Here is an 18,616-nt window from a genome sequence, read left to right on the forward strand (position 1 = left end):
TTTAATTTTTACTCACCCGGCGGCACTCCGAGTCTTCGGCGGCACTTCAGCGTCGGGTCCTTCAGTGCCGCCCTTCACCCGGAGCGAGTGAAGGACCCGCCGCTGAAGACTAGGAGCGCCGCCCGGTGAGTACAAGCCCCACATGGTTTTTTTATGTGTGTGTTGTTTTTTTTAATCATCCCTGCCGGGGCCCCGTCGAAACTGTTCGAACTGGGCCCCGCACTTCCTAAAGCCGGCCCTCTCTGGGGCCTAGCTAACCCCTCCACTCGATGGCGGGAGTGTATAATGTAAATAACTCACATGGAACAGCCCTGGATCTGCATGGGCCGGACAGCTGCTCCTCCCCAGCGTAGGGAGTGGGGGCAGCAGTGGTGCTGGGAGAAGGGGGAGATTTTTACACATACAATATAATGACACACACCCCCATCTGCTCCCTGCAGTAGCTTAGGCAAAACCAGCAGCTCAAATTCCATTTCACTTCCCAGCAAAGCTGCTGCACAGGATGGCACATTTCCACACCCAGCCCCACGTCACTATGGGATGGGGGCTGTGCACTACAGAATACTGCCCGCTTAGCCTTGGTTTCCCAGCCACCCCACAATTGCTCTCAGCAGCAAATGGGGAGTTAACACAAAGAGGCCAAGACGAATCCTTGTAAAAAAAACCTCACAGCACTTTTATTGAAAAAATAAAAATCAAACTTATTAAAAAGAGCCAAAAGCAGGCAATGAAATACAATAAAACAGCCCCCCCAGCCCCATGCACACAATAAAGCCAAAGGGGAAAAACGCCACCATGTCCTTCTCTCTCCGACAGGGATTTCTATAGCACCTGCCACCATGATATCTGGGCGCTTCGCAACATGAACTGAATATGTCCTCATGCACTGGGGAGGCCAGGGCAGTGCTAATGTCTCCATTCTACAGATGGGGAAATTGAGGCACAGAGAGGCTAAGGGACGTGCTCAAGGTCACACAGGGAATCCGGGGCACAACAGGAAACCAAAGCCAGGGCTGCTGAGTCGCCAGACCTGCCCACGAGCTGCCCTTGAGCTCTTCCAGTAGCACAAAGCCGCCTACTAGCGGCTGGGCCATGGCTGCTAGAGGAATCGCTCCTTTGGCTGGTGGATCTAACCACCATAAGGTCCTAAAGGTGGAGAGAAGAATCTGGGGGAGACACAAAGGGGCAGAGGTTCCAGTGGAGAAATGAACCCTTGACACACTAGAGAGTTAATAACAAAAGAGGTTTCTTTCCCTTCTCAGGGCACTGCCGGGAGGAGATGTGCCAGCCCTGGGGGTGCTAATGGAGACCTGGCTGGCAGGCTCAAGAACTGGGGCCAGCAGGGGTTGAGGAGGGAAGCCCCTTATCCAGTCCATGAGATTATTGTCCTTCAGCACCTTCCACTAAGGGACAGAATGTGCGTCAGTTTCCCCTAAAGTGATCGGCTCTCAGCCCCTCCCCGAGCCACGAGTAGAACCCAGGAGTCCTGGTTCTCAGCCACACCTACTCTAACTACTATTATTTATCTAGCACCTAAGGCAGGGTTTTTTTCTCAAACTGGGGGTCGTCGTGAGGTTATTACATGGGGGGGGGGGGTCGCGAGCGCTCAGCCTCCACCCCCAAACCTCCAGCATTTATAATGGTGTTAAATACATAAAGTGTTTTTAATGTATAAGGGGGCGAGGGTCGCACTCAGAAGCTTGCTGTGTGAAAGGGAAGTTTAGGAACCACTAACCTAGTGCACAGTAGGCACTTCAGAGCACAGACAAGCCCTTGCCCCAAAGCGTTTACAATCAAGTGGCCAGCACGCGCCTCCCAGAGCTGTGGACAGAACCCAGGTGTCCTTGCTCCCATCTCCTGTCCTACTCATTAGGCAATATTCCTTCTGAAGGGCAGTAGCCACCATCCAGGAGCTAGGACCCGTATGGGGGTCAGGAGAGAGGGGATATTTAACCCTTTAGAGCCCAGCCAGCAGTCTGGCTTGGATGTGCGTTTCTGCAGCAGAGGCAAAGCCCCAGCAACCCTTGGGGTCCTCCCCTTCCTCAACCCCAGGGCGAAGGGGCAGGAGTCTGAGACAGAACCCAGGAGTCCTGGGCAAAGTGGTATGCGGTGGTGTCCTTTGTGTAGCCCATGACGCCGCATGGGGCTCAGCCCCGCACCTGGGCTCAGGAGCCAGCCAAAATCAGCCCAGGAGCCCCACAAATAAATACATTAAAACCCCAGATAGCTCTTTACATTAACCCTTTCCTCCTCCGCCACACCAGTCTATAGACATTCCCTTTGCTGGAATTCATATAGAACAGTGGTGGGGAGCAGAATGGGGCTGGGGGGGGGCAACCCCTGATGGCAACCCCTTGCAACAGAAGACTGGGGTGGGACACTTATCTTTACACCCACCAGGCTGAGATGATGCCTATGGAAAGAAAGGAGGAAGTCAGGAGGTACCAGCCCCCCCCTCCTATGCAAAGTCCCCCCATCCCTCCCATTCTAAGCCCCCCAGTTTGATGGTGCACTCAGACGAGCTGCTGGAAGATGAAGGGACGGATCTGAGGGGGGCTCACAGCAGGGCCTTGAGGAGGAAGGAGAGCCCAGCCCCACACGACAGCCCTAGTGCCAAGAAGAAGGTCATGATGGCTCCGGCCAGCTCGCTCTCCTGCGGCAGCACCTGCCTATGGGGCGAGAGAGGAGAGTGGCGGGGAGGACACAGCTGAGAACCACACACACCACTCCCCAACATGCAGAGAAACCAGCACTGAGATGCAGCCACTTCTCGGATGGGCTGTGAGAGCTGTTTACATCAGGCTCCCTCTCCTGGTGCTGAGATGCCACTGTGAGCGCACTGGGAGAGCGCCCCCTACAGGCCTCCCCCTGCACTGCAGCACAGCACCCCCTAGAAGCACCCTGGGGCACTGGGAGAGCACCCTCTAGAGACCTCCCACCCTGCTCCCAGCAGTGCAGCAGAGCGCCCCCTAGCAGCACCGTGGGGCACTGGGGTCAGCATGGCTGCGCTGGGAGAGCGCCCCCTACTGAGCCCCGACCCTGCCCACCACTCACTTGGGGGCGAGGCACATGGTGAGCGAGACGAAGTAGCCATTGGAGAGCGAGAAAGGCAGCATGAAGAGGATGAACCAGGCGTCATGGTGGAAGAGCACAGGCAGGCGGGTGCGGGGCTCGGCCTGGCACAGCATCAGCAGGGGCACAAACAGGAAGCGCAGGCCCACCAGCAGGGGCAGTAGCCATAGTCTCTTCTCTGGCTGGAGAGCAGCATGGGGAGGGAATGGGGAGTGTCAGGGGTGGGAGGGAAACCCTGCAATCATGGGCTAATCCCCCACGCAGACCAGTGCAGGATTGGGCCCCCCATCTATTCCCCCCAACGTCACCCACTCCATAAAGCCTTCCCTTTGCCCCAGGGGTTCACCGCCCATGGAGGCTGCTGATTCCCCCCTCCCCCATCCCTGCCAATGAGTGCAGAGCTTGGCCAGGGGCTGGGTGTCCCCCCACTCACCCAGAGGCAGCATGAGGTGATGCTGCGGCCCAGCCAGTCCATCATGTTGAACAACAGGAAGCAGCAAACAGGGGTGAAGAACTCACCTACGGGGGAGGGGAAGAGTTGGGGGAACAGGACATGAGGCTTTCACCTCTAGGGGGCGCCTGCTCCAACCCAGCTCGGGGCTCAGCAATTACAGCACCACCCAGAGCTCCCAGCCCCCCCATGTTCTAACCACGAGACCCCACTCCCTATACTCACTCCATTGCTTGCTCTCCGAGGTGCTGGTGACGGTGGCAGTGATGGCAGGGAACACGGATAGGGTGACAGTGAAAACCATGACTATGCAGAGTGCCAGCAGCCAGATCTGTGGGGGGGTGGGAAGACAGTCAGAGCCAGCTGGCCCGCACCCCCAACAGCTCCAGAACCCCTCACTGAGACACAGCTGCCTCCAGGGGGTAAGGCAGGGGCTGTACCCAGGGACCCCTCACCTGGCGCTGAGATGCAGCCACCTCTGTGGTGGTGGTGTGGGGGCTGTTTACCAGGGATCCCTCGCCTGGCACTGAGATGCAGCCACCTCTGGGGTGGGGCACTGGGGCTGTTTATAGAGTACCACAGGGACTCTTCCCCCCACCCCTTTTACCTTTCGGAGCACACTGAACACTGAAGGTCTCTCTGGTCCCGGCCCCCCATTTTGGGCACTGGTGGCTGTCCCATTGTGCAGGGCGAAGGCTCCCTTCCCGGAGCTCTCCACACTGATCTCCTCCAATGTCCTGAGTGTCCCGTTGGCCATTCCCAGCATTGGCTTCTCCGGGCCCTGTGGCTCCTCCCCAGGCCTCTCCGACTGGTCCCCACTCTGTTCCTCTGGGGACACAGGGAAGGGAGGCAGTGATCAGAGATCCCAGAGGTCTTCAGCCAGCCTGGGCATAGCCAGTGGTTTGGAGGCCACCCACGGCAGTGTGAGGGCGCATGGGTGTACCAGGGGGTGTGACACCTCACACGGTGTGCAACAGGGTCTGCATGCACGGTCTCAGCCTAGCACATGGGCACATGAGGAGCCAGGGCAAGATGGGTGAGCACAGCACATGGGCGTGAGTGGCCTCACCTGCCCACTCCCACCCTGCCCACCAATGAGCCCTCTCCTATGCTGGGGGCAGCGAGGTGTCCCCCTGCAGAAAAGGGCCCCACAACTCCCTAGGACCTTGTGTACCGGGGCCCAGCAGCTCAGCCTTGGTCTCCAGCTCATTGCGTGGGTCACGCTGCCAACTCCGCTCCAGGTAGTGATGGAAGAAGGCCTGCAGGGGGCGACAGGGCAGGAGGGGGTCTGTGGAAGGGGCACACATCTGACCCAGGGCATCACACCCATGTCCCTTCAATCCCCCCATTGCTAATACACAACCCCCCTGGCTGCTACACACTGACCCCCCGCAAACAGCCCTATCACCCAGCCCCCCCCCCCAGCCCTAATCTCCCCCACATGGGTCCAGTCAACCCGCTAGCTGGGGACACTCCTGGGACACTGCTTTTATAGGCCCCCAAACCTCTGGGGCCTGCCAAAGACCCCCCCACACACACACTGCTTGCATCCCCAGTCGGCTTGGAGCCAGCGCCCCCTAGAGGGGAAGTCCCTATGCCCCATTCCCCATCCTGGCGGTGCAGCATCTCACCATACGGGGCAGCACCAGATAGCAGACAATGGAGATCAGGGTCCCGACACAGGGGGTGATGAAGTAGCTCAGGGCAGACGTCTGCGCATCCGCACCACCTGAAACAGCCAGCACAGCACGTGGAGCAACAGCGCGCGGATAGCACGACCGGGCGCCGACCCCAATGTCCCATTGCAGCACTAGGGGGCGCTGTGCTGCAGGGAGGAGGGGACTCAGTAGGGGGCGCTCTCCCCTCACAGTCAGTGCTAGGGGTGGGGCTCAGTGGGGGAAGCAGAAGAGGGGCTGTGGGTGGCGAGGCGGGTCCCCGTCATACTCACTAGCCATGGAGAGCAGCATGGCACTGGCGGCAAAGGTCCCGGCCATGCCCTGGCCGCTCAGGAAGAGAGTGCTGTAGCCCTGGGGCAGGGTGCCCAGCTGCCCGAACAGGCTGCCTTGCAAGACGGCGCAGAATGCTGGGTAGAGACACAGGGGGTCAGAACTGCCCCCACCGCCCAGGGCCCCCTAGGGCCATGGGAGGAGGAGGGGATGCTGAGCCCAGCACAGCGGCCTGGCCAGGAAAATCAGAGCAGCTGCCATGGAGGCGTCAGGCCCAGCAGCCCCCTCCCCACCAGTCCCCTGGGAGTTAACCCATAGCTTCCCTCCCCCACAAAAAAAATACACCATGTCCTCACTGCCCCCTCCTCCACACCGTCATCAGTCGCGCCTCCCACGTGGGTGCACGACCCCATCTCGGACACTCCAGCCCCCTTCTGGCTCCGATCCCCCTGCATTCAGTGGACTGAGAGTCACTGTGTTTGGCCCCATGGGGGCACAATGGAAGGGGAATCTTTGCAGACCCACTCCCCACCCTCCCAAGCCAGCCAGCGAGCCCCTCGGCCTTGGGGCCCCCGAGAGGGGAAAGCCCCAGTGTCCCATGACCTGGCCCCACTCACAGTTAATGAACCACACCGAGCTTATGGTGATGGAGAAGAAGCTGTGGGGGGGCATTTCCACCCTGACCAGCACGGCCGTGAGGATGAAGAGGAGGAGGATGCCACTCATGCTGCCGAGGACCCGCACCTTGTCTGGGATGCTGCAGGGGGAGGGGGAGCAGGTCAGAGCCCGAGGGTCTCACCCATCACTCCGGGGCTGACTCAGTGTTGGGCCGCTGGTGCCCATCAGCCCCGACTGCAGGGGGGTCAGCTCAATGGGACCACAGGGGTGTGCGGGGGGGAGAGGGACCCTCTGGCTTCTCTGCTAGACTCTGCGGTGGGGGTGGGGCACTGGCACTGTTTATAAAGGGACCTCACCCACCCCGGTGCTTAGGTTGTCAGGATTAGAAGTCCCTGGAACTGCAGGGGGCTGCGGGTCAGAGCTGGGGGTGAGTGGGGGAGTCCCAGGCTGGGATTGCAGGTGGCGTGGCTGTGGGTCAGGACCGAGAGGCCCCGGCAGAGCTGGGAGCCCTGGGCTGGGATGGCAGGGCTGAGGTCAGGACTGAGAGGCACTGGCAGAGCTGGAGGGTTGGTGGGGGGGGGCCCTGGTCTGGGGTCAGGACTGAGAGGCACTGGCAGAGTTGGGGGGCGGGGCGGGCTGGGATCGCAGGGCTGGAGTCAGGACCGGGAGGCCCCAGCATAGGTGGGAGCCCTGGGCTGGGATGGCAGGGCTGAGGACAGGACTGAGAGGCACTGGCAGGACCGAGGTTTCTCACCATTGGTAGAGGAAGGAGTTGAGCAGGGTGAAGAGCAGCAGCGGGAGCTGTGAGAGCAGCGTCAGCCAGTTGTTGAAGTTGAAATCATGGGCTGGGTCCTGCTGTGTCCCAGAGCTGTTCCCCGCCAGGCCCACGGTCGAGCTGGTCCCCACAATGAGCCGGGCCTGGAAATACTGTGCGGGAGAGATGAGGTGAGATGGGGCTGGAGCCCTGCTGCCCATACACCCCCAGGGGCACCTCCCCCACTGAGCCACCCTCCCCTGGGCCCTGGCAAGACCCCCACATGCAGGGCTGCACCCCTGTCCTGGGTGCTGCTGCAGAACTATGAACCCCATGGCCCCCCCGTGCTCCCCCTCCCTTAGCCCAGCACCCCACTTCCCCTCCTCCTGCCCTCAGCACCGTACCTGCCCCTTGCCTACCCCAGCCCCCTAAGCCCTTCCCCCAGCACTCCACCTTCCCTTGCCTGCCCCCAGAGCCCCGTGGCACTCAGGGTCGGTACCGGGATGGCCGTGATGAAGAAGTTCCAGGGCAGGAGGGTGCCCAGACCCAAGATGAAGAAGATGATTCCCACAGCATGAAACCTGGGGGAGAGACACCATCATGATGGGAACAAGGCCTTCCTGCTCTAGGGGGCACTGGCTCTGACCCCACCCCAGGCTGGGGGTGGGGACTGGCATCTAGGGCATTTCCCTTCTGTGGGCACAGAGGGGCTCAGTCTTGGGGGCATATTCAGCCCCCAGTCAGCCAGCTGGGGCTCCCTCCCTAGGGACTGGGCTGAGGCCCAGCAAACTTGCCTCAGATGGGGCCCCGATTGGGAATGGTTTCCATTTAGGACCCAGCTATGTGGAGTGCAAGGACTAGAATCCTCATATACCTACCCCCCTCTAATGCAGGTTACTTGCCAGCCACCTGACTGGCATGGAGCCAGCCCCTCCCCCATTCTCCGGCACCCTCCCCACCTGCCCCTGCCCCTGACACCTGGACAGGTAAATCTCTTTCCCAACTTGGAGAGCTGCAATTCTCCACCCACTCCTCCCCCAAGCTGCACCCAGAGTGGGATGGGGTGGGGATCGCACACTGCCTCATGTCAGAGCTGGGGATAGAACCCAGAGCCCCCTAGCTGGCTTCCAGTCCTCCCCCCCACCCCTCTGCTCTAACCCACCAGACCCCACTCCCCTCCCAGAGCTGGGGATAGAACCCAGAGTCCTGGCTCCCAGCCCCGTCTGCTCGAACCATTAATCCCACTCCCTTTGCTCTGCAGTCATTTCTCATTAGCTCCAGGGAGCACTGACTGCATAGCTAATGGGGGTCCCCACCCTGGGGGCCTGCAGGGATGGGTCAGGGTGGTGGTGTTAGGCTCCCATGGGGTGGGGGAAAGGTATGGTCCGGGTCTCAACCCCTCTTCCTGCCCCACTCAAGAAGTGTGAGTGCCTTGGTTTGACCAAGGGATTACTGAGTGGGCAGGGTGCATAGCAGAACCTCCCCCTCCCCCCATCTCCCAGCCTGTTCCTTTACTCCCAGGGTGTCCATGGGGCAGCCCCTTTCCCTCCCCAGCCCACCCAGGTGTCCTGATTCCCAGCCTCCCCCACTCAAGCCCCACAGGACACAGCCTCTGGGGGATGGTGATCCCAGAGCAGAGCCCCACCCCCACATAGAGGGTGCCCAGGGTCTGTTGTTGGCAAAGGGGGGCTGCCACTCACTGGTCCTTGGGTATGTCCTGTCGAGCCATCTGGGTGCTGGGGGGGATGTCTCCGGGCCTTGTGGGGAGGGAGAGGGCAGTGGACAGCCCTGGCTGGTTCCCTGAAGCACCTAGAACAAAACAAACACTCTTATTAACAGGGAGGGAGCAGCTCTCAACCCAGGAAGGAGCCCTGGGGGATGGAAAAACACAACCCATGGAACAGGGATGGGCTTAAGGAGAAACCTGCTCATACAGGGGCCTTGCAGGGAGGCTCCCAGCTCCGCTATGGAAGGCAGGTGAAGACAGAGGCCAGGTAACCCCAGGAACAGAAAACACAGCCCTTGGGTGCCCACATTCCCTCCCAAAGCCAGGATAGACCCCAGGAGTATGGGCTCCCATCCCAGCCCCTGTCCCCTCCCAGGGCTGGGCCAGAACCCAGGCCCCTGTCCCTAACTCACTAGACCTCACAAGCCGGGAATAACACCCAGGAGTTCTGGCTCCTGAGTGCCCCCTACTGAGCAACCTGCAGCACAGCACTCCCCAGCTCTGCACTGTGGCATCGAGATCAGCACAGACTGTGTTGGGAGAACACCCCCTATCAGCCCCCATGCACTCCCTGTGGTACAGCACCCCCAGCACTGACACCTAGGGGAGAATACCCCCTACTGAGACCCTGCCCTGCTCTCTGCAGTACAGTGCCCCCTAGAACCAAACAGGGGCATTGGGCCAGCAGTGACTGAGGGGAGAGAGTCCAATGCAGCACCAGGCCTGCTTGTGAGATACTCCACTGCTCAGTGGGGTGAGCATACTGTGAGTCAATGGCGAGGGGAGAGTGACTGAGTGCCTCCCGGCACTGGCAGCGGACCCGGCCCAGGCTTTATTCTATATAGAGCTCCCATTACCTACTGGGAATCGGCAAAGCACTCCACTGGCAAACAGCCACAAGCCCCTTCCCTAGCCTGAGGGCCCTGCCTTTGCTTGAGGTATCTCAAGCACAAAAGAAATGTCCCAGGTTGTGTCTGGGGTGGTAGTGGTGGGGATGAGGCTACAAGCAGCTTTCGCGGCTGTCAGCGGGTTGGGGGTGCCCTGGGTTTCCCTCTGACCAGCTAAAACAAAATATCACTCCAGCTTGCACCATCTAAACTGAGGGCTTTAACAGGAGACTCCTCTGCACTTTCAAATTTACCAAAATCTCTTCGGGACTGCTCAGCCAATGGTCAAATTAGAGACATCAGACCGAATTGGAGAATTCCGTAGGGAGGGTTGGGTGCCTGACACTTCCCATTATAGGACGCTATTGTTACGTGCTTAAAACTTTGCTAGACTTTAACCAGACAGGCTGAAATTTCACATGTGGGGGGCATCAGGCCACATTTTTTTGGAAAATTTCAGGCAAAACAGTTCCGCCATCTCCAAGAACGAGGTTAGGGAACAATGCATAGTTTTGCCCATGTGAATTATATATAGATTTCCTGGAGACCTTTACTTTGGCTCTAGCACCCCCATGCTTTGCAGCAGGGACTCTGGCAGTGTGGGCTGTGTGCCAGGGCTGTGCCTTTTACAATCCCCATGAAAATCCATCCACCCAAATTTGAAAATCTTGCAGTTCACATGTGCTCAGTAGAGACTCCTTAGAGCTTAATTAACATTTCTAAGAATCCATCCTCACTGGGCATGCTCCATCCTCACAGAGGGCTTGAGTATTCTCCCTCCAGCTCAGGTCTCTGGGGCAAAACCAGACCTTTTCCTAGAAGGGCTGCCCTGAGCCAAGCATGGACCTGAGAGCCTCTCTCTCTTGTGCTGTCAATGAGCCCCTTACCGGCACCCGGGCAGAACAGAGGAGTAAATCACCCAGTTCAAATACAGAGGGGACAAGATCCAGATCAGGGGGAGGGAAAGGAGTAGATTGTGACAAGGAGCTGGAGATTGGGATCAGAGGTCTGCGGAGTGGAGATTGGGACTGACTAGGTGAGGCGAATGGGAGTGGGACAGGTTGAAGGGAAGGGGACAGAAGGGGCCAAGCTTGGGGAAAAGGGGTAAGAGCCTAGACCACACTCCTCACTAGAGCTTGGAATAGAACCTGCGAGTCCAGGGTCTGCTGACAGCTGTAAAACACACTAGCAAAGTATCCCACCCCCCTGGGCCACATAGAAGAGAACAGCTATCGATTACTCAATGAGCTCAAGTGGCAGAGACACCCTGCTGATGACCCATGTGGGTGTCAATAGGATGCCACATGATAAAATTTGCAAAAACCTAGCAAATTGCATACAACAAAACTATGTGAAAAGAACATTAGCAGGGCTGGAAAGTCAAGCACTCAGATGTTAGGAAGTGCCAGAATTAAGGTTGCCTGTGCAGCCTCAATTCAGCCCCTTGTGTGTATTGCATCTGATAGAGTCTTTAATCACAGTCTGTTTTTCCACTCAAGCCCCTGCCTCATTGAGCGCACAGGCCGGTCCTGCTCTGGGGATGAATTAGAGGTGTGCAGTAAAGGAGGCTGTTGTTTGTGGGACCCTGTCTCCTTTGTTGTAGCGGTTGGCAGGTGAGCAGTGCAGGAGGCTGCAAGCAGAGGAAGGTGGGGCTCAAGATTCAAGTAGGTGAATGCTGCTGTGGAGCACTGGAATCTACCCCTGCCTCTGCCACCGAGTTCCTGTGTGCCGCTGGGCAAGTCACTTCATCCAGACGTTAGCGGTCACTAATGGTGTGTTCCTCGTTCTCTGGGTATCTGGCTTGAGAGCCTGGGGTCTGATCTGTAGAGCACTCACCACTGCAATTGAAATCAGTGGGAGCTGGGCTTTGAATATATGTTGTGCTATGTAATGCTAATGATACTGAAGAAACAGATTGTAGCTGACTCAGACTGGGTACCCAAAACTAGTGGATATACTTGACCTTAAGCTCTCAGTGCTCACCTGTTACATAGGGGTAATACCCGCCTCTCGCTTATAGAAGTGTTGAGAAGATAAATTCATTGATATTTGCAAAGCTCTCAGGTACTCTAGTGCTGAGCACTCTAGAAAGGCCCAGGAGGAAATCAGTAATTCTGTATTCAGGGCAGGGGCTCGGTGGTGTACCCAGGAAGAAGGCCTGGGCACCCACTGAACAATGAGGAGGAAACAAAATATTGAAGAGCTGCTTGTTCGAACGGCCAGAGCTCACCTGAGCACTGAATGAAGCAGGGTCCTATGGGAAAATAAATAGCATGCGGTCATGGAATTAAATCCTGTAACATAATGCAGCCACACAAGAGGGCTGGATGCTTTCACTCATAGGGTTTGTATTGCTTTGATGCTGCGGGTCTTGTTAAAGTGATGTGCCTCTTGTGTGGACGCAGCTGTCCTGGTACAGAAGTGCATCTAGCACTCACATGATGCCCTGTTTTTGAACAAGGACATTGATTGAAATTAAATTTAAGTAGCATTTTCTGCAGTTTCTCTCCAGGAAGAAGAAAAATACCAGAACTTCACCCCCCTCACATTCTCCCAAGTCATGCCCCTATACCAGGGGTAGGCAACCTATGGCACTTGTGCTGAAGGCGGCACACGAGCTGATTTTCAGTGGCACTCACACTGCCCAGGTCCTGGCCACCGGTCCGGGGGGCTCTGCATTTTAATTTAATTTTAAATGAAGCTTCTTAAACTTTTTAAAAACCTTATTTACTTTACATACAACAATAGTTTAGTTATATATTATAGACTTATAGAAAGAGACCTTCTAAAAACGTTAAAATGTATGACTGGCACGCGAAACCTTAAATTAGAGTGACTGAATGAAGACTCTGCACAGCGCTTCTGAGAGGTTGCTGACCCCTGCCCTATACCATCATGCCACACCCCAACACTCCCATCTTCATGTACATGCTACGACACCCCTCATTGCCCCCCCAAACCTCTCCATAGGAGGGGACCCGAACCTCCACCACAATCCAGCCATCCCCCGCTGCAGAGACCCCCGAACGTGACCCTCCAACTGCAGACCCCCCCTACGCCCAGTCCAGTGACCCCCAGCACAGCCATTACCCTGTCTCCGGCTCAAATGCTTCTGCACCCCCTCAAGGGCAAAGGGGGGGGTCCTGCCCCCTTACAAAGCCCCCAAGGTCACGCGGGGAATGTGTTCTCCGGCTGCCCGCAGCGCTGCCCAGTGCAACCACACGTGGAAACAAATCGCTACATTGCAGGAGGCAGCGACATTGTAGCGGGCGGGGAGCGGGTCGGCACCGGTTTGTTCCCTTCGCACCGGCCCCGCCAGCGGCCCCCGAGGCCGGCCGGCCGGGGAGCGGGACGCCCCGGGGGTGGGAGAGGGAAGCGATCAGCGGGCTGAGGCGCCAGGGCCCGGCAAGGCCGATGCGGTTTCACCTGCTAGCGCGGCCCGGTCTCCATGCGGCGGCGGCGGGTCTGCGCCGGGAACAGCCCAGCAGCTCATCCATCCGCCGGGGCCGCCTCGCCCCGCCCCCGGGGCCCCCCAGAGAAGGGGACGGACCCCCGCGGCCCTTCCCGCCCGCCGGGGCCGCCACTGACACCCCCCCGGGCGGCGCGGCAGGGTCAGCCTGGGCGAGTCCCGCTCCCCGCGGATCGCCCGGCCCCACCAAGGCGCGTCCCAAAGGGTCACGCTGCGCGCGGAAACACCGCCCCCCACCCCGGGTAAATCGGACCCAGCCCGCAGTGATTTCCCTACACCCCCCCCCCCCAGTTTTGTGAGCTAGTTACATACCAATGTAGTGACTGTTTGGAAATCTGAATTTAAACTGAAACATTAATACACACTTAAAAAAGTTATACAGTGTATGATAAAAGATGTGTATCTGAAAAAGTATAATAGATTTGAAAAGTATGAACATAGACTAGCTTCCTTGCTTCCTTATACAGCTGTTTTTCATGATGTCAGTGCATTCATTTCGGTGATGTTGGCCAACCTAATAATTTCAAATGATAATTTGTAAGCAAAGTCTAAATGAGTTCTCTAGTGATGAGCTGGGGACTAAGGCTTCAGGGCCAGATTATATTTACATTCACACCTAATCTACCTAGGTATCCAGCAAACAGAGCTGTGTTGTCCAAGTGATAGATTTTGGCTGGGGTTGGGTTACAAACCACTTGAATGTGTGAGGAAGGGGGGATGAAATGTTGTTCTTATTATATGAGTAAAGGACAGTAGAACTGTACTTAGCCTGTGATGATTTGAAGGCATCAGACGGCGGGGACCTGTCCCTCTCCACTGTTTAAAGACAGAGCTGATTAGGCTCCATAGATAGTCTTTTGTTCTGTTAAGTGACCACTGTAGCTGAAATCACTGACAATCAGGTCTAAGTGCTTAGTCCTGTTGTGGGGACAGTGTTCCTGTGGGGACAGTGTTTTTGTGTGAGAGACAGCCCAGACTGCACTAGAGGTTCCCGCACTGAGAGCTCAGCTGAAGTCACTGAGAGCTGGTGGAACCTCAAGAGACCAACTTGCAGAGATCACAGTGGTAGGTGACAGCGGAAGGTGACTGTGCAGGGCCATTGGCAACAGAGCGGTGGAGTGAACAGTGGCACAACGAACAGCCGTGGCCAGAGCGAACTGTGCCTTTTTGTTCCCCACCTGGAAGGTGTACTCACGTTAGAGCACCTCTGAACTCTGAGTCTCCACTGACCAAGGACAACACCGGTGAGTGGAGTGCGGTGGAGGGAAAAGTGAGGGGCATGTTAAATAAATGTTTGTTGGACTATATTTTAGTCACTTTGCTCCAGAATGCTAGATTTGTGACTGGGAATGGAAACTTATATAAATATGTTTCCCAGTAGGCCAAGATTTTTAAAATGCATTATTTGCCAAGGTTGTTATCTCACATTGTTGCTATCTTGGGAGGTCATTATGTTGGGGAGTTTCTGTACTAAACATTTTTATTATAATTGATTTTTACATAAGAATGGTCATACTGGGTCAGACCAATGGTCCATATAGCCCAGTACCCTGTCTTACAACAGTGGTCAAGGCCAGGTGCTTCAGAGGGAATGAACAGAACAGGTAATCATCAAGTGATCCATCCCCTGTTGCCCATTCCCAGCTTCTGGCAAACAGGCTAGGGACACTCAGAGCATGGTGTTGCATCCCTCTCATCCTGGCTAATAGCCACAGATGGACCTATTCTCCAGGAATTTATCTAGTTCTTTTTAAAATCCTGTTATAGTTTTGGTCTTCACAGCATCCCCTGGCAAAGAGTTCCCTGGGTTGACTTTATATTGTGTGAAGAAATACTTCCTTTTGTTTTTTTAAAACCTGCTGCCTATTAATTTCATTGGGTGACTGCTAGTTCTTGTGTTATGTGAAGGATTAAATAAAATTTCCTTATTCACTTTCTTCGCACCAGTCAAGATTTTGTAGACCTCTATCATATCCCCATTAGTCATCTCTTTTCTAAGCTGAAAATTCCCAGTCACTTTAATCTCTCCTCCTGTTTCATACCCCTCATCATTTTAGTTGCCCATCTCTGTACCTTTTCCAATTCCAATATATATATTTTTAGGATGGGTGACCAGATCTACACACAGTATTCAAGGTGTGCACGTACCATGGATTTATATAGAGGCAATATGATATTTTCTATCTTATTATCTATCCCTTTCTTAATGATTCCCAACATTGTTTGCTTTTGTGACTGTTGCTGCGCATGGAGTGGATATTTTCAGAGATCTATCCACAATGATTCCAAGATCTCTTCCTTGAGTGTTAACAGCTAATTCAGATGCCATCATTTTGTATGTATAGTTGAGATTGCTTTCCAATGTGCATTACTTTGCATTTATCAACATTGAATTTAATTTGCCATTTTGTTGCCCAGTCACCCAGTTTTGTGAGATCCCTTGTAGCTCTTCGCAGTCTGCCTGGGACTTAACTATCTTGAATAGTTTTCTATCATCTGCAAATTTTGCCACCTCACTGTTTACCCATTTTTCCAGATCATTTATGAATATGTTGAACAGCACTGGTCCCAGTACCGACCCCTCAGGGATACCACTATTTATCTCTCTCCATTCTGAAAATTGATAATTTATTCCTACCCTTTGTTTCCCATCTTTTAACCAGTTACTGATCCATGAGAGGACTTTCCTCTTACCCCATGATGGCTTACTTTTCAAAAGTCAATTTAAATTAAATACTTTTTTTTTAAATGTATAATTTTTTAGAAATCTAGACCTGTTATGTGTTTTGATGTAACTTGCATTATTCTTATGTTAAATGTGCATAACCCTAACAAAACATTTACTTTATTCATATCTCTTTTATATATCTCATTAGTCCTGACACCCTCCCTGTAAATTCGAACACCCCCCTAATTTCAATTCCTGGGGAAACCACTGCCAGCCCGTCCCAACTCACCTGCGCTTAGGGGAGAGAGAGAGGGAGCTGAAGTGGATGGAAATCGCGTTTAGCAACATGGTCCTCGGATCGTGGGGAGGGGAGAGAGGTCCCTGCTCTGGGGCGCTTCCCCCACCCCCCGCTGGGATTGCAGGGGGGTCCCTGCTCTGGGGTGTTGCCCCACCCTGTGCCTGGATCGCAGGGGGGTCTCTGCTCTGGGGCGCTGCCTCCACCCCGTGCCCGGATCGCAAGGGGGGGTCCCTGCTCTGGGGCGCTGCCTCCACCCCATGCCCGGATCGCTGGGGTGTTCCTGCTCTGGGGCGCTGCCCCCCGCCCGGATCGCAGGGGGGTCCCTGCTCTGGGGCGCTGTCCCCACCCCGTGCCCGGATCGCAGGGGGGTCCCTGCTCTGGGGCGCTGCCCCCCCCATGCCCGGATTGCGGCGGGGGGGGGCAGCCCGTGGTGCACAGAGAGGCCCTGTTCCTGGGAGGCGGGCAGACCGTCTCAGGAGCTGGGCAGTGCCAGGCGCTCACTCACCTTCTCTTGTTGCACTTGGAAATTCCCGCTCCCGCCAAAACATGGAAATTGGGGCGGGGCTAGGTTGCATTCTCCAATCACAACCCCCCTACCCCCGCGACCCCTCCTTCTCCAGTCACATCCCACTCCCCTGCAACCCCCTTCCCACTATATCTCCCCTGAACGCCGCCTCCCCAGTCACACGCTGCTCCCCCTGTGGCCCAGGCTCTGGCTGGGACTCTGGGAAACTGGGTCCCTGCCTGGCTCCACCACTCCCCAGGATTGGTGACCTCAGGCAATTTCCTTCCCCCCTCCGTGCCTCAGTCCCCCCCTTGTCTATCCAGACTGTGAGCTCTTTGGGGCCAGGTCTGTGTCTCTGTGCGGTGCCCATGGAGCCCCAGGTTCTGCTGGGGGTTGCTCTGTGCAGCACCGAGCACAATCTTAGAAATGTAGGGCTGGAAGAGGCCATGAGAAGTCAGGTAGTCCAGCCCCCTGCGCTGCAGCAGGCTCCAGGGAACCCTGACTATCCCTCATATCTGCTTGTTCAACCAGGTCTTAAAAACCTCTAGTGATTGGGGATGCCACAACCTCCCTGGGGGACCTGTTCCAGGGCTTAACTAGCCTTGGGGTTAGCAGGTTTCCCCAAATGTCAAACCTCAATCTCCCTTTCTGCAAACTAAGCCGATTAGTTGTCCCATCCTCAGTGCCCATGGAGAACGATTGATCACCATCTATAGCAATTTATCTCCAATTTGTCCACATCTTTCCTGCTGCACCCAGAACTGGACACAGTTCTCCAGCTGAGACCTCCCCAGTGCCCAGCAGAGTGGGGCAGTTACTGCCCATGTCCTACATACAACACTCCTGTTAATACATCAGTGTTGGGGCAACATCCTCGAACACACACCCCTGTGGCACAACACAGCCTTGCAGAGGCACTGCCCTCTATTGCCCCCTTCCCACCTCTGCTCAGAAGCCACTCTCCCATGGAATGTTTTAAACAGGGGTTCCCTTGGGAGGGGTCTCATTTCTTACAGTATATCAAATTAGTCCTTTGCCACTCAGATCCCAGCCTTGTTTCTGGGCTCCCACAGCCCTCCTTGGGGTCTGACTGATCATTCAGGCCAGCTGCAGCCTTCAATCAGCCTCTTTGTACAGCCCCTTTTAATCCTGTCCTTTCCCGCAGGGCTGGGAGAGGTCACAAGCAAGCAGGTATCTCCTAGGGACGTCTCTTTCCAGCTGTCTGTTTCTGCGCCCACACACAGCCCCTGGGCTCTCCAGTGACTCTTCCTTTTTATCTCCAGGCCTGCACTGATTTTTTTTAAACTATCTGTGTATTTAGGTTGGAAGTTTTAACAGGCCTACAAATCCTTGCCATGTAAGTATCAGAAACCAAACAATCATTGCAACAGTTAGCTTTTGTTCAGGTCTGGTCTACACTACGGGGGGGTGGGGGCGGTTTCGAACTAAGGTACGCGACTTCAGCTACGCAAATAGCGTAGCTGAAGTCAAACTACCTTAGTTCGACTGACTTACCCATCCAGACGCGGCGGGGTCGAACTCCGCGGCTCCAAGGTTGACTCCACCACCGCCGTTCGCGGTGGTGGAGTTCCGGAGTCGACCGGAGCGCGTGGGGAGTTCGAACTATCGCGTCTTGATTAGACACGATAGTTCAAACTCCGAGAAGTCGAACTCACCGCGTCGACCCGCGCGGTAAGTATGGACCTACCCTAAGAGACAGCGTACAGGACTGTAGTCATCAGATCTTTCTATTTAACAGTGGGTTACCATATTATAGAGTGTGCTTTGCTCCCACACCTGGGATATGTCCCTTCTAGCGATAAACCGAGTGAAATCTCTGTGCACACAGATTTAACTGACCAGGCATGTCTATCAAATGTTAATAGTCACAACATTTGGACCAGCATGCTGAGTTTTTTTTTGCAGGTGACTTTTGCAGGTGACTTTGTCTGAGCATTGAATAAAAAGTAACCAAATATCTATCTGTTTTCTGTCTCTTTTGCTGGGTATGTATTTGGTGTGTTAATTTCCCTCTAACCTCAACCTACCATATTGTTTGATAAGTTCCTGGAGGACAGGTCCATCACTGGCTATTAGCCAAGATGGTCAGGGATGCAGCCAGGTGTCCTTAAACCTCCAGAAGCGGGGATGGGGGTGGATCACTTGATAATTGCCCTGTTCTGGTCATTCTCTCTGAAGCATCCAGCACCAGCCGCTGTCAG

At 55.4% G+C, this 18,616-nt stretch overlaps 1 protein-coding gene across 3 annotated transcripts; it reads right to left on the bottom strand.

Annotated features, from left to right (window-relative positions):
• Positions 1-670: 670 nt before the first annotated feature.
• On the bottom strand, positions 671-13,036 carry SLC29A2 (solute carrier family 29 member 2). Of its 3 annotated transcripts, XM_039546078.1 has the most exons (14): positions 12,881-12,959; positions 11,685-11,900; positions 8,542-8,650; positions 7,341-7,422; positions 6,842-7,014; positions 6,087-6,226; positions 5,472-5,606; positions 5,155-5,252; positions 4,698-4,782; positions 4,131-4,351; positions 3,749-3,854; positions 3,506-3,591; positions 3,055-3,254; positions 671-2,669 (listed from the first exon to the last, which is right to left on the bottom strand). In XM_039546078.1, exons 3-14 carry the CDS (start codon positions 8,568-8,570, stop codon positions 2,558-2,560), a joined length of 1,467 nt encoding a protein of 488 aa, XP_039402012.1. In that variant the 5' UTR covers positions 8,571-8,650; positions 11,685-11,900; positions 12,881-12,959; the 3' UTR covers positions 671-2,557. The 3 variants fall into 3 exon arrangements, with proteins under 3 accessions (XP_039402012.1, XP_039402011.1, XP_039402013.1); XM_039546077.1 differs by lacking the exon at positions 11,685-11,900 and having other exon boundaries at positions 12,881-13,036; XM_039546079.1 differs by lacking the exon at positions 12,881-12,959 and having other exon boundaries at positions 11,685-11,957.
• Positions 13,037-18,616: the final 5,580 nt, after the last annotated feature.

The sequence above is a fragment of the Mauremys reevesii genome, linkage group 7 (assembly GCF_016161935.1).
Source record: "Mauremys reevesii isolate NIE-2019 linkage group 7, ASM1616193v1, whole genome shotgun sequence".
Lineage (NCBI taxonomy): Eukaryota > Metazoa > Chordata > Testudines > Geoemydidae > Mauremys > Mauremys reevesii.